Genomic DNA, 15,559 nt, shown 5'->3' with positions numbered 1-15,559 from the left:
ATTTAATCAGGGCACTGTAGTGGCATATATAAAGCTGTGTTTTAAGGATGCTTGAAATGTACCTAGCTTACTATTCCCATATTAAGGTACTTCACTCCTGGATGACTCATCCACAGTTCATTGCCCAATATCAAATAAGTTATAATGCATGTTAGAATCTCTTTGCTGTGATGCTACTTATTAATCTAGAAAGGGAAATTCTGAAAAAAACAGGCGGGTCCCATAGTGATTGTAAGTCAACCAGCAAGTCAGGATGAATGTGGAAACCAGGAAACTAGAAAGATTGGCTTGAAAAACAATCAATACAGACTGATATTAAAGGTTTTTGCATTATTTCCTGAAAACTTTTTTCTGTATTGAGCTAAAGAGGTTCACATGGATTGAAAAGGAAAAGAGTTTCCTCTAATGAAATGTAAAGACCAGGAGGAAAAATTGGGGGATATGGCATGAAGAGCTAATGGAATTCACAAATCTCAAGTCCAATTATCCAACAAAATTGACTTTAAAATAATCAATGCTAAGTGTAGCCTTTATTTTCTCAAGCTTAATTTTTTTCTACTTTGGTTCTAAGAGAAATAATGATTCATATTCCTACCTCTATCCTGAATAAAAAATGTATACTTAGAGTTGTCTTTGTCTGGGGGAGTCCATGCAGCATGACTTACATTCTCTCATTCTATGATCAGTTGGCTCAAGACTGTTCATAATAAGAAGTACCCTTTCAGATCTTCTTTGTCTCTGCTACTTCAGACATTATCATGTTCAACATTATGCTGTGGGATGACTTTCTGAGAGATGAACATCCAAGGATGTAGGGCTACATGTATCTCTGATGCAAAACAAGGGCATGCAAGGTTGTAGTAATAACTAACAGTACAGCAAAAGTCTGTGGAGACATGATTATTCAAGAAATGATGCTTAGTTCTTTTTACTAATCTATGATGATATGCTCATGAAAATAAAGGAGTTCAAAAAAACAAACAAACAAACAAAAAAAACAGAAAATGAAGGAGTCCAACGTAGATCTATCAGGCAGGAAATTACTGAGTGGGGTAAACTGAGTTTATTTTGTCAAGTCTGTGGTCACTGAGATTAGGAAAACTGAGATTGAATCAATGAGTAAGACCACATGGGACAAAGGTAGCCTGTCATGATTTTTACAGTTTGGGAAAGGAAGCAATGAGAAGAGATGAAATAGAAAGCACCCCAGAGGCTTAGTCTTAATGTGAATATGTCATTTACACTGAAGGTCTATGATGTTGATAGGCAAAGTGAATGCCAAGACTGGCAGCTGATTGCAGAAACCAAGGAAGCCTGTGCTGTATTATCTTGGTTGATGGTTGATGGTTGATGTGAATGGGGGGAAGGCCCAGACTACTGTAGGTGATGCCATTACTGGACTGCCCGCCGACCAATCTGAGGGAAGTAATCCCATAAAAGAAACCGCACTTCTCAGCTATATTTAGTTTTGTATAAAATTTACAAAAATTAACCAACACATATGTAAAAGCCGTTTTGAAGCAGAAAAGCTATTTCAAATAAAGACCATCTTAGAAAGTTGTCAAAATGGATTGGAATGGTATGATAAGGGCTTTGGTGATTTTGATCTGTGATCATACAAAACTAGTAAAACACCACAGAAGGGAATCTCTTGTGCAAAAAGGATACAGTTGATATAGGGCTAGAAATGAACCCAAGTGTGCAGGAAAGTTTTTTGTATGGGATAACTTAGCCTTATGACTTCTCAATAAATTGGTAGCTCTTGTAATTTAAACATTGGATTGTGGATTAAAAGAAGAATGTCTTCTTTTGAAATTTGGAGGATATTCTTTTTGCCTCTTCTTTCAAAGTGGGTGGCACATTGCCTATGTTTTAATTAATTTCCATTTGTTATGCAATGAAAATTACAATCCCTCTCTCCCTTTGTTCAAAGCACAATGAAACATGTCTTAGGAAGGTTTCCTGATATTCCCAGAAGACTAATATGATCCAAGTGCAGAAATCTGCTTCAGTTATTGAAGGCTAACAACCATGTGTGTTTATAATGCACCTTTTCTTCCTTACAGATAGGAAACTCTAGGGATGCACTTTTCATTTGTGAATGTCTTTCCTGTTGCAGATACAGATGTGGTATATAAAACCGACAATGGGCACGTCATGAAGCTGAATGCAGAAACAAACGCTACCACGTTGTTATTGGACAACTCAACTTTCGTAAGTAATGAGTACTTAACTGTATGATGCATTCCTTCCACTGCTCATCGGCAAACTCTCTCGTGGTACTTAAATATCAGTAACCCTGCTCTAGTACACTATCCTATTTCTGGAAGAAAACTGAGACACAGATATTTTAAGATATTGAGAAATTACTCTTCTCACTGGTTCCATTGTCTCCTTTAATAGGTAGTTTCAGTTTGTACCTTGGTAATGGAAACTTTCCCCAGGACATTTGTTGTAGAGGTGTTGTCCAAAGTTGCTTTTGATCCCTTAGTCAGGGATAACTGGCTGCGGCTCTGGGGTTTGTTACTGGGTTTTATTTATTCCATTTTGCTTTAGTCTGTATGACTTTTTATTTCTGTCAGTGCCACACTGGTTTGGTTACAGTTCTGTGATAATTTGAGAGCCTGTAACATTTTTCTTGCTGTTTAAGGTTGCCAGGCTGTTGCTGATCTTTATGTTTGTGTGTATTTGAGCTATTTCATCTAAGTGTTTGAAGAATTCTTTGGGATTTCTATGCTGAGTGCACTGAATCTATAGATTGGTTTCAGTAACAAAGCTGTTTTTACAATATTAATCCTGTCAATGAACACAGGAGATTTGTCCATCTCTAGTGTCTTTTAAATTACTGTCTTCTGTTTTGAAGTTTTATTGTAGCAGGCCTCTATCCATTGCTTAAGTTAAGGACTAGATTTATTTTTAACCCACTGTTAGAACAATTGCCTTCTGTCTGTCTGTCTCTCTGTCTATCTGTCTATCTCTGTGTGTATGCAGAGTGTGAGTAGTATGTGTTTGTGTGTGGTGTGTGCTTGAGTGTGTGTGTGTGTGTGTGTGTGTGTGTGTGTGTGTGTGTGTTGGCCAGAGGTGGACACCAGATATCTTCATCCTCAATTGTTTTCCACTTTAGATTTGAGATGGATTCCCTTCACTGGACCTGGAGTTCAAAAGTTTGCTCTCCTGGCTGGCCAACAAACCCCTGGAATCATTCTGTTTCATTCTAGGCCTGGGATTATATTGCATTACCACAATTATATTATATATATTATATTCCATACAACTTTTTACATGGATATTAGGAATTTAAGATCAGGGTCTCATATTTGCCTGGCAAACATTTTACCAACTGCACAATCTCACATGTAAAGAGTGTTCATCAGATCGAAGAATTTTCTGGCTTAGTCATTGGTGCCTTTTAAGCTTTGGATTGTGTTGTTGCAAATTGGATGCTTTTACTTCTTCTCTTCTTATTAGTTCCACTTTTATTCCTATGCTGTTTCTGTCAGAGCGGAATTTGAGCATCACATTGAGCAAGGCTGCAGAAAGTAGATAGCTTTGTTTTCTTTGTGATTTTAGAGGAAATGCTTTCTGCTTTCTAATTTGGCATAGTGTTATATATGGCATTTTTATATTTAAAGACATCCCTTTTGTTCCTAATTTCTTCAGGGACATTATCATGAAGCAGTATTGAACTTTATCAAAGCTTTATCTACATAAGGTGATGCTGTGATTCTGCTTCTTATCTGCTGTATTTCATTTATGCATCAGTATATGCTGAACTAATCTTAAAGCCTTATAATGAAAGTTACTCTGTCATGGTGTATTGTTCTGGTTCTCTGTCTATTGCTGTGATAAAACACCAAGACCTAAAGCAACTTAAAGAAGAAAGAGTTTTATTCTCCTTAAGATTTTGGTCACAGTTCAGTAATGATGGAGGTTAAGGAAAGAACTCAAGAAAGAACTGAAGGCAAGTCTGTTCTCTACTCCATATGCCATTGAACAAGGAATTCACTTCACAGCCAAAGAAGTAAAGCAAAAACCGTAGAGAATGCTGGCTTGTTGGAAGGCAGCCTTATGTTCAGCTAGCTTTTACATATACATTATAAGACTACCTGCCTATGGATTGGTGATGCCTAGAGTCAGCTGGAACCACCCATATATCATTTAACCATCACAATTAACTTCCAGAGCCTGGCACATATGCAAGGTTGATCAAGGTAATTCCTCAATCCAGGCTTTACTTTCTTATGTCTCTAGTCTCTGAAAGTTGACCTAACCAGAAAATGTGTGATTTTTATAATACATTTGTAAGTATTTTATTGAGAAAGTTTTTCCTACATTATCTGGGAAATTGGTCTATATTTTTATGTTGTATATTATGTGGTTTTATATAATTTTGTCTTTGTAGTATGAATTTGGTAATGTTCTATCTCTGTACTTTATGACACAATTTTCAGAGTTAGCTCTTAAAGCTTTGTTGAAATCCTGCAGTGAATGTTTTTTCTGTATTTATTTATGCTTAAATCTCATTGCTTGCTATGAATATATTTATAATTGTTGGTGTCTCTGTTGGTTTTATTATCAATCTGACACATCCTCAAGTCACTAAGGAACATAGAAGAACCTCAAGAGAAAAATTATCACTACCAGGTTGACCTACGGGCTTATATCTGTGACATTTTATATATTGATGTGGAAGGGGCAGTGCATTGTGGGTAGTACTGAGTTATATAGAAAAAGAAGCTCAGTGGATAAGAGCATGGTTGTTCTTACAGAAGAACTGGGTTTGATTTCCATCATCCACATAATGGCCCTCAACTGTCCATAACTCCAGGTCCAGGGGATCTGATCTACTTTTCTGCCCTCAGTGTGTACTAGATATGTACTTGATTCATGGACATAGATCATAGATGCAAACAAAGAAAACACCTACACACACACACACACACACACACACACACACACACACATAGTGAGCAACTATGTAAAGGAAGCCGCTAAGCCATTAAGTAACCAATTATTATTAACTTTGGGGTGTGTGTGTGTGTGTGTGTGTGTGTGTGTGTGTGTTTCTGTGTGTTTCTGTGACATTTTTATTTTAGTGGTAATACATCAACCTATACTTACCTAAAAATAATTGTTGTGGATGTAATACTTCATAGAACTTAAGAGAGAGAAAAATTATGTAAGACTGATTGCCATTATGTAGTTACATAAGACTCTCTAAGGGTATGAACCTCAATTGAGAAGATAGAATCCACTTTCATAAAGAACTGTAGAAAGCAACGCAGGGCAGCCTCTAGTGTTCCCTGCCTAGGTGAAAGACTGCTATGTATTGCTCAGGGACATGGAGAAGGGCAAGAATGACTGAGAGATTGCTTCATCATGGAAAAGAAACCTTCAATAGGGTAATAAGACAGTAATAAAGAAGATGGGGCTTGGGTATGATATGGGTAGGATCATGAAATACAAACTGAAATCAATGTGCTTGGTCTTCTGCAGTATTCCTTTAGGAAGCAATGATCATATATGTTTTTATTTTTTCCTTTCTCTGTAGGTAACCTTTGCAAGGAAAATGTTGTCACCCAATAAAATCATTCAGATTAGGTTTAGCGCACCAGTGTGGGTTTTCCCTTGTTTGTGACTCATTCCTTCAGTTCAGATGAATGCTATATTTCTTTTCATCAGAAATTGTTTTTGTTTACTTTATAATTTGTTCTGTGTTATTTTCAGTTTTCTTGGCTTAGCAAAAAAAAAATTCTATACCATCATCTGTCATTCTAATTCTTGTGTCGTTAAAGCATCATTTCCAGCTCATTCATTAATACAGAATCCATGTGCTAATTAATGCAATTTATCTAGGCTTATGCATTTATATTTTTAAAATTCTTTTGATATCTGTTTCTAGACATTTCTCTGTTACCTGTAACCTTTAACATAGGCACATTTAAGAAATATTCTAATTGCTATACTTATGTGATGCCTGGGATCCCTAAACTCACATTTGACCCAGTGCAGTTTCAGGTTATGAGTCTCAGAGTAGTGCTTGAGAGAAGAGAAGATGGTGTTCTGGTGCAGCCAGTTAACCAAAACTTGACATAAAAAAATGTAAATTATAAGGATATGATTTCAAAGGAAATCTATTTCTTTTCTACTCTGATATATTATTGTTAAGTACAATTGGGTTTTAAAGTTCATATTAGTTTAATGTTTTGATTTAGCACCTCTCCTAAGTCATGGTATTAGAAATAATTTATCAGAATTCAGATAGTCTCTTTGTATAATGAGGGGTGTTTTACTTATAGCCATAATTAATCACAATAGCAATTATAATTAAAGTCTCTTGATCAATGAATAGAAAATCAATTGAGAAATGTTATTGATTAAAATTGTCTGGTGTATCAAAATTCTGTAATTCTTCAAAAACATGGTCTGCCAAAAAATGTCAAATTATATATATTTTTAAAAGATTTGATTTAGCCTTCCAAGCTACATCTGTGCCCAGAGCTAAGGCTGTCACACAGCCCTCTAGACCCAAAACCTTCCCTCAGGGAGCTGGTCTTCCAGGAACACTCTCACTTCTAAGCCCACAGATGACACCCCACTTCCATTCCATTGACTGTTCAAAGAGAGACATGCCAGGAGTGCACAGGACACAGGAACCTCAGAATAGCCTGGGACTGGACGCTTCCATTCTCCATCTCTACCCATAGCTAAGGCTGTCCCACAGACTCAAAACCTGCCCTTAAAGAAGGAGTCTTTCAAATGTCCTCTCACTCCTAAGACAACAGGATTAGAGACCAACAAGAGGGACAAGCTCCAAGCAGAGACAGAAGTCCAACTGTCATCAGAGATAACCAGATGGCAAGAGGCAAGCACAAGAACCTAAGCAACAGAAAACAAGACTATTTGTCATCATCAGAATCCAGTTATCCTACCTAAGTACTGGATATCTCAACACACCTGAAAACCAAGATTTAGATTTTAAAATCACATGTCATGATGATGATAGAGGACTTTAAGAAGGACATAAATAACTGCCTTACAGAAATACAGGACAACACAGGTAAACAAGTAGAAGCCCTTAAAGGGTAAACACAAAAATCCCTTGAAGAGTTACAGGAAAACACAATCAAACAGGAGAAGGAATTGAAAATAACCATCCAGGATCTGAAAATGGAAATAGAAACAATAAAGAAATCACAAAGAGAGACGACCCTGGGGATAGAAAACCTAGGAAAGAGATCAGAAGTCATAGACAAAAGCATCATCAACAAAATGAAAGAAATTGAAAAGAGAATCTCAGGGGCAGAAGATACCATAGAAAACATTGACATAATAATAAAAGAAAATTCGGGGTTGGGGATTTAGCTCAGTGGTAAAGCGCTTGCCTAGGAAGCACAAGGCCCTGGGTTCGGTCCCCAGCTCCGAAAAAAAGAACCAAAAAAAAAAAAGAAAATTCAAAAAGCAAAACTATTCTAACCTACCCAGGAAATCCAGGACAAAATGAAAAGACAAAAACTAAGGATAATAGGTATAAAAGAGAGTTAAGATGCTCAACCTAAAGGGGCAGTAGATATCTTCAACAAAATTATACAAGATGGGTTCGGTACACCCAGCTCCGAAAAAAAGAACCAAAAAAAAAAAATTATACAAGAAAATGTCCCTAACCTAATGAAAGAGATGCCCAAGAACATAAATGAGGCCTAAAGAACTCCAAATTGATTGGTCCAGACGAGATAATAGTTGGAAAACTCCAACAAAAGGAGAGAAAATACACCGTAGGAAAAGTAAGAGAGTAATCTTTTTGCAAAGAAAACAAAACAGAACAAAACAAAACAAACCCCCCCGCCAAAAACAAAAAAAACCAACTAAACAAACAAACAAACAAACAAAAACAAAAAACAAAATAAAATAGCCACACAAACATAATTCTACCTCTAACAACAAAAATATCAGGAAACAACAATCATTATTTCTTAATATCTCCTTACATCACTGGACTCAATTCCCCAATAAAAAGACATAGACTAAAAAACTGCATATGTATACAGGACCCAGCATTTTGCTGCAAACCGGAAACACACATCAGTGATAATGACAGACACTTTACCTCACAATTTTCCAAGAAATGGTCCCAAGAAAAAAAGCTGGAGAAGCCGTTCTAATATTGAATAAACTCAATTTCAGCCAAAAGTTATCAAAAAAGATAAGGGAGGACACTTCATACACATGAAAGGAATATCTACCAAGATGAACTCTGAATTCTGAACATCTATGTTCCAAATGCAAGTGCACCCACATTCATAAGACAAACTTTACTACAACCCAAGAATATATTGCACCACACACAGTAAGAGTGGAAGACTTGAACAACCCACTCTCATCAATGGACAGACCATGGATTTAACTGGTATCTATAGAACATTTCATCCTAAAACATGCTAAAACAAAAGAATATACATTCTTATTAGCACCTTATGGTATCTTCTCTAAAATTGACCATACAATTAGTAACAAAACATGTTTCAACAGATACAAGAAAACTGAAAAAAATCCCATGCATCCTGTCAGATCACCATAGTCTAAGGCTGGTCTACAATATCAACAACAAAACAACAACAACAACAACAACAACAGCAACAACAACAACAACGCCCACATACACATGCAAGCTGAACACTCCTCTACTCAATGACATCTTGGTCAAGGAAGAAATAAAGAAATTAAATATGTTTTAGTGTTTAATGAAAATGAAAGCACACTATACCAAAATGTATGTGATACAATGAAAGCAGGGCTAAGAAGAAAAATTCAGAGCTATGATTGGTCCAAAAAGAAATTGGACAGAGCATACATTAGCATCTTGACAGCAAACATAGAAGCTCTAGAACAAAAGGAAGCAAATACACTGAAGAGGAGGATTTGGCAGGAAGTAACCAAACTCAAGGTTTAAATCAACCAAGTAGAAACAAAAAGAACTATACAACGAATCAAGAAAACCAGGAGCTGGTTTTTTGAGAAAATAAACATGATAGATAAACCTTTATCCACACTAACGAGAGGACACAGAGACATTATACAAATTAACAAAATCAGAAAAGAAAAGGGAGATATAACAAAAGAAACTGAGGAAATTTAAAAAAAATATCAGATCCTACTACAAAAGCCTATACTCAATAAAATTGAAAATCTGGTTGAAATGGACAATGTTTGCTACAGATACCAGGTACCAAAGTTAAATCAGGATCAGATAAATCATCTAAATAGTCCCATAACCCCTACAGGAATAGAAGCACTTGTTTAAATTCTCCCTAACAAAAAATGCCCAGGACCAGATGGATTTAATGCAGAATTCTACCAGACCTTCAAATAACACCAATATTCTTCAAACTATTCCACAAAATAGAAATAGAAGGAACGCTACCCAATGTGTTGTTTAAAGCCACAATTACGTTTATACTTAAACAGCACAAAGACCCTACAGAGGAAGAGAACTTCAGACCAATTTCTCACAAAAATATCAATGCAAAAATATTCAATAAGATTCTTGTAAAATGAATGCAAGAACACATCAAAATGCTAATTCACCATGATGAAGTAGGCTTCATCCAAGTGATGCACTGGATGGATCCATCAATGTAAACAACTGTATAATCAAAATCAAAGAAAAAGAACACATGATTATCTCATTAGATGCTGAGAAAGCATTTGACAAAATTCAAAAGCCTTTCATGATAAAAGAATTGAAAAGATCATGAATTCAAAGCCTACATAAATATAGTAAAAGAAATATAGAGCAAACCAGTAGCCAACATCAAAATAAATGGAGAGAAATTTGAAGTAATCCTACTAAGATTAGGGACTATACAAGGCTTGCTACTCTCTCTCTACCTATTGAACACAGTACTTAATGTCCTAGCCAGAAAAATTAAACAACAAAAAGAGGGCAAAGGGATACAAATGGGAAAGAAAAAAGTCAAAATATCAATATTTGCAGATGATATCATAGTATACTTAAGTGACCTGAAAAGTTCCACTAGAGAAATCCTAATCCAGATAAACAACTTCAGCAAAGTGGCTGGATATAAAATTAAATAAGAAAATCAGTAGTCTGCTTCTACTCAAAAAATAAACAGGCTGAGAAATAAATTAGTGAAATGAAAGTAGCCGATGCCACTGGCATATCTTATCACCAGTGCTTATGTGTAAATACTCATATACACATTCCAACATATAATGAACACAATAAAAATAAATTAAAATACATGTTTAAATAAACCTTCTAAAATTGATTCAGAAGTAAACTTGTATGATGAAAGAGGATGTATTCCAAGGACGATTGTAGCTAGACAGATTTGGTACAACTGTCTATTGACTATTGCAAAAATAGTAACATGGATAAAATGCAGCAAGGGTATGTCTTTGTAGTGTATATAAATGGCTTCAGTCTACATTAAGACTCTTGGCTTGTCAACTCTCATAGTGGTTGTTATTTTCTTTATTGTTTTCTTTGCTATGTCACTATGTAAACAAAATGAATTATTATGCTGTATTCAGAATTATAATCATAAAAGCAGAAAGTCAGTAGTGGAAACTCTTTTCCTATTTTATGCATCTATGTGGGCACATAGTGATTTTAAATTTTAATTTAAAACTGTGAGAAGATACTGCATTATTCACCATGTGTTTCAAGGACAGTGTGTTAGTCTAGTATCAGTCATCCATAGAGGTCTTCCTGAGAGTAGGCTGGGGCTAAAATAGCCTTCACCCTCAATTCTAACTAAGAATAATCTAGAGACTAATTCTACAAAGGTATAATTCTTAGGGACAAAACAGGATTATTCTTTAAAAAAAAATGGTAAGATGAGTCAGCTGGTAAACAGGCTAGATTGCAAGTCTGGAAGTCTAAGTTCTGTCCTTATGACCTGTATAAAATTGAAAGGGAGAGCTGACTCCACAAGATTGTTTTCTGACCTCCACACAGCAGATCAGACACAATCTCACCAGGTGTATTTCTCTCTCTTTCACACACTCAACCGTAATAAGTCTATTTTAAAAGAAAACATTCTCAATAACATCCATTGTTGCTAGTGAAGTCAGCTAATGAAATACATTTGAACATCTTCTTTTGATCAAAGTAAAATGTTGGAATGAATGTCATTTTCTTTTATTAGAAATGATGTGCCTAAGCATTTAAATGAAACATAGATGTACATCTTCATAATGTCCTTCTGGAGACTTGCTATAATGCTTACACTGCCAGCACTTGCTGGTATAGAGGTCTTCCTTTGGTCCTTGTGTATATCAGGTAAGAGCTGGAATATATAGCCTGAGGCAGAATCTGTCACTGCTTTGGACTTTGGCCTCTCAAGAGGCCTGCATTCTGCTTTGTAGCCACAGCCAGTCAATCTATTTGGAGCAGTTTGATGTTGGAGTTATAAACACCTCTGACCATCTGATGGCTGGTTGAGACTTCCATTTCACTTCTGAATAATTTCACATATGGCCAACTCCCAGTCATGGAGAGCTAATTAAAACTTTTAAAGAGTGTTCATCAGAGAAAGTTTTAGACAGGAAAGCAAGTTTTTAGTTCTGTTGCACAGTTGGATGGCCACAGTTAATGATAATGTGAATTTCGGATCATCGAAAATACATTTCAAATGTCTTACCAGCAAAAGTAACAGATATTGGTAAAACTTTTTAACTTACTTGATTTAATCAGTGCTCCATTTTCATGTATAACAAAGCATGGCATTGTAACCTATAAGTACTTATGTATATAATATACATTTATGACCCTTCTACTAAGGTAATAATAATATATGATCTTGATCACTTGCACTGAAAACCATGATGCAAACTCTGAGACAGGATGATTAAAATAAGTTCAAGGTCAACTGGAGATACACAATGACATCCTGTCTCAGAAAGAGAAAAAAGAATGATTTTTTAAAAAATGAAATTAAAAGCTAAATTTAAGTATGCATCCACACATCCCATTTTATATTCATTTATGGTGATTTAAGCAAACAAATACATTTTCAGGAGACAATTTAGGATTCTGAAGCTGGTGATACAACCTCTCCCCCCACTTTTAGCCTTTGGTAATGTTTAGCTTCTGCAGTTTTGTGATGCAGAGCCCAGGTGGGGAGGGTGGAGTCTGAAGTCTCCTAGTGCATATGCAATACACAAGGGAATGCAGGCATTTTAGTAGCACAGTGGAAGCACAGTAAATTAATATTGAATCTACTTGGGAGACACATGAGTTCAAGGATGGGTTTTGGCAGGCATAGATTGATAATAGCAGCTCATCACACTTTCACAAAGCTTTCTCTCAGATTCCACTGCTGTTTACCAAGAAATTGAGACATCCAGCATAGTATTGAGAGCCAGGAAAAATGCTTTGACTCCTGATCTACTGCTACTTCTTACATACCCAAATATCTCTTTCAAATTTTTTTTTGCTTATCTCATAGCCAGCTTCACTGTTGCTGAGCACTGAGTCTTTATTTGATAAAATAGGGGTTACTTGAACCCGGATGTATCAGTTACTTTGACATTCTTATAAAATACCTTGACAAAAGCAACTTAAGGATGAAAAGGTTTATTTTAGTTTCTGGATCAAGGAAATCAAGGCAATTGGAACAAGAAGCTGGTTGGTAGCATTTTGTCCTTACTTAGGAAGCACAAGTAGAACAGAGTGTGGGGCTACTCTATATGCCCTCAAGTTCTGCAACCAGTGATCCATGTCCCCAAACAAGGCTCTGCTTTCCTTAACCTTCCCAAACAGCACCATTAACTGGAGACAAGGTGTTCAAAAACATGAGTTCACAAAAGGCATTTCACATTTGAACTCCAGTGCCAAGCATCATTGTAATAGTCAATTTAATAACCACGGCATCCACTGAGAAAAAGTATCTATCTATATATATAGATATAGATATAGATATATAACGAATTCATTGCACAGAGGATGAGTGACAACTGTCATGGCATGAACAAGCATGATGTGAGATGCTATCCTGCTATGTAAAATGATACAGGCTTTTAAATCGAGTAGTTTCACATTTCTAGAAATGTTTGCTTACTTTTTTATTTCCTAGAGTATAGGTAAATTAGAAGACTTCACATTCTATTTCCATAATTTATTAAAACTCTTACAGATCTTTAATGTTTTTAACCCCATCCACATCTTTGCAGATCTCTCCATTTCAATTATTTGCCTATTTTCTACTAGTTTATTTGAATTTTCATTGTTAAACTATGTGAATTCTTTATGTTTTAAATATTCAGATTTCCTTCTCAATAAGGTCTATAGATTAATTGAAAATTTTATATGTGGGCTATTCTTCCATGGATGTCTATGTACCATGTGTGTGAAGTGTTCACAGAGCTCTCTTAAGTAGAACAGCAGACCATCTGAAACAGGAGTTACACAGTGTTGTAATTGCTGGGAATTGAACTTTGGTTCGCCCAGGGAAAACAACCAATGCTCTCATCCTCCGAGATCTTCCTCAAGCTCGTAGTCTGTACTTTTTCTTTAAAAAATATTACTTAATCCCATGGGGAAGAGAGCAGAGTACAGATATCCTGAGACCGCAGGACAGACTGTCACCTCTGCACACCTCAGCCCATATCCATGGTCCAAGGGGAAACTGAACAGTGCCTCTGGACACAGGGATATAGGAACAGAGATCCTCCAGTACCCGCGGTTCTGGTCTGTCCCCACGACCGAACTGAACCAGCCAAAGACCTCCCTGCAAACAAACCCTGAGGGGAAGAGAGCTGCACTCTCAGAACTTTGGATACTCCTGAGAAGTCAGAGAAGAATACCTTTTGCCAACAGTCCAGAAGCAAGAGGTAATCACATAGTGCCAACTGTGCTCGAGGGTGCAGGGACCTACACTAGCAATCAGGGGCAGGACCCTTTGATTCCTGCCCGTGCCTAGAGCTGGAAAACAGTCTCAAGGAGCTCTGACAGACCTGAAATCAGAGTACCTGTTCTCAGGAAAGGCTGGAGAAGACAGCTCTACAGGAGTGCTGACACAGAGGCCTACAGCAGAATCAAGTTACTCTCAGAAACAGCAAGACAAGCAAACACCAGAGACAACCCAATGGCTAGAGGCAAGCACAGGAACTGAAGCAACAGAAACCAAGACTACTTGGCATCATCAGAGCCCAGTTCTCCCACAAAAGAAAATACTGGATATCTAAACACACCAGAAAAGTCACATTTTTAGATAATGATGGAGGATTTAAGGAAGACATGAAGAACTCCCTTAGAGAAATGCAGGAAAATACAAGGTAACAAGTAGAAGCCCTTAGAGAGGAAACACAAAAATCCCTGGAAGAATTACAGGAAAACACAACCAAACAAGTGAAGGAATTGAAAATGGAAATAGAAATAATAAAGAAAGCACAAAGGGAGACAATCCTGTATATAGAAAACCAAAGGAAGAGACAAGGAGCTGTAGATGCAAGCATCACCAACAGAATACAAGAGATAGAAGAAAGAATCTCAGGGGTAGAAGATTCCATAGAAATCATCGACACAACAGTCAAAGATAATGTAAAAGACAAAAAGCTCCTAGCCCAAAACATACAGGAAATCCAGAACATAATGATAAGATCAAACCCAAGGATAATAGGTATAGAAGAAAGTATAGGCTGCCAACTTAATGGGCCAGTAAATATATTCAACAAAATTATAGAAGAAAACTTCTCTAACCTAAAGAAAGAAATGCCCATAGAAATACAAGAAGCCTACAGAACTTCAAATAGATTGGACCAGAAGAGAAATTCCTCCCATCACATAATAGTTAAAAGAGCAAATGCACAAAACAAAGAATATTAGAAGCAGTAAGGGAAAAAGGTCAAGTGGCATATAAAGGCAGACCTATAAGAATTACACCAGTCTTCTCACTAGAGTCTATGAAAGCCAAAAGATCTTGAACAGATGTCATACAGATCCAAAGAGAACACAAATGCCAGCCCAAATTACTGAATCCACCAAAACATTCAATTAACACAAATGGACAAACCAAGATATTCCATGAAAAAACCAAATTTACACAATATCTTTCTACAAATCCAGCCCTACAAAAGATAATAGGTGGAAAACACCAAGACAAGGAGAGAAACTATACCATACAGAAAACAAGAATATAATTTCCTTGCAAATGAAACCAAAAGAGAGACAAACAAACATAATTCCACCTCTAACAGTGAAAATAAAAGGAAGCGACAATCACTATTCCTTAATATCTCTCAACATCACAGACTCAATTCCCCAATAAAAAAATATAGACTAACAGAGTAGATACATAAAGAGGACCCAGCATTTTCTTGCATGCAAGACTCACAACTCAGAGACAAAAACAGACACTACTTCAGAGTAAATGGCTGGAAAACAACTTTCCAAGCAAATGGCCTGAAGAAACAAGCTGGAGTTGCCATTCTTATATCAAATAAAATTGACTTTCAACCAAAAGTCATTAAAAAAGATAAGGAAGGACACTTCATACTCATCAAAGAAAAAATTCACCAAGATGAACTCTCAATC

General features: G+C 36.3%; 1 protein-coding gene across 4 annotated transcripts in view; it reads left to right on the top strand.

The window, feature by feature from the left end:
• Dpp10 (dipeptidyl peptidase like 10) overlaps positions 1-15,559 on the top strand; it is a 1,676,457-nt gene that overhangs the window by 1,244,026 nt on the left and 416,872 nt on the right. For all 4 annotated transcript variants that reach the window (NM_001415116.1, NM_001415117.1, XM_063272512.1 and 1 more), the window contains exon 4: positions 2,120-2,214. In NM_001415116.1, coding sequence (NP_001402045.1) covers positions 2,120-2,214 — 95 coding nt within the window. The remainder of the gene's footprint in view (positions 1-2,119; positions 2,215-15,559) is intronic.

Source organism: Rattus norvegicus, chromosome 13 (genome assembly GCF_036323735.1).
Source record: "Rattus norvegicus strain BN/NHsdMcwi chromosome 13, GRCr8, whole genome shotgun sequence".
NCBI classification, from domain to species: Eukaryota; Metazoa; Chordata; class Mammalia; order Rodentia; family Muridae; genus Rattus; species Rattus norvegicus.
The sequence above is the reverse complement of the archived record's forward strand: the minus strand, read 5'-3'. Positions and strand labels throughout refer to the sequence as shown.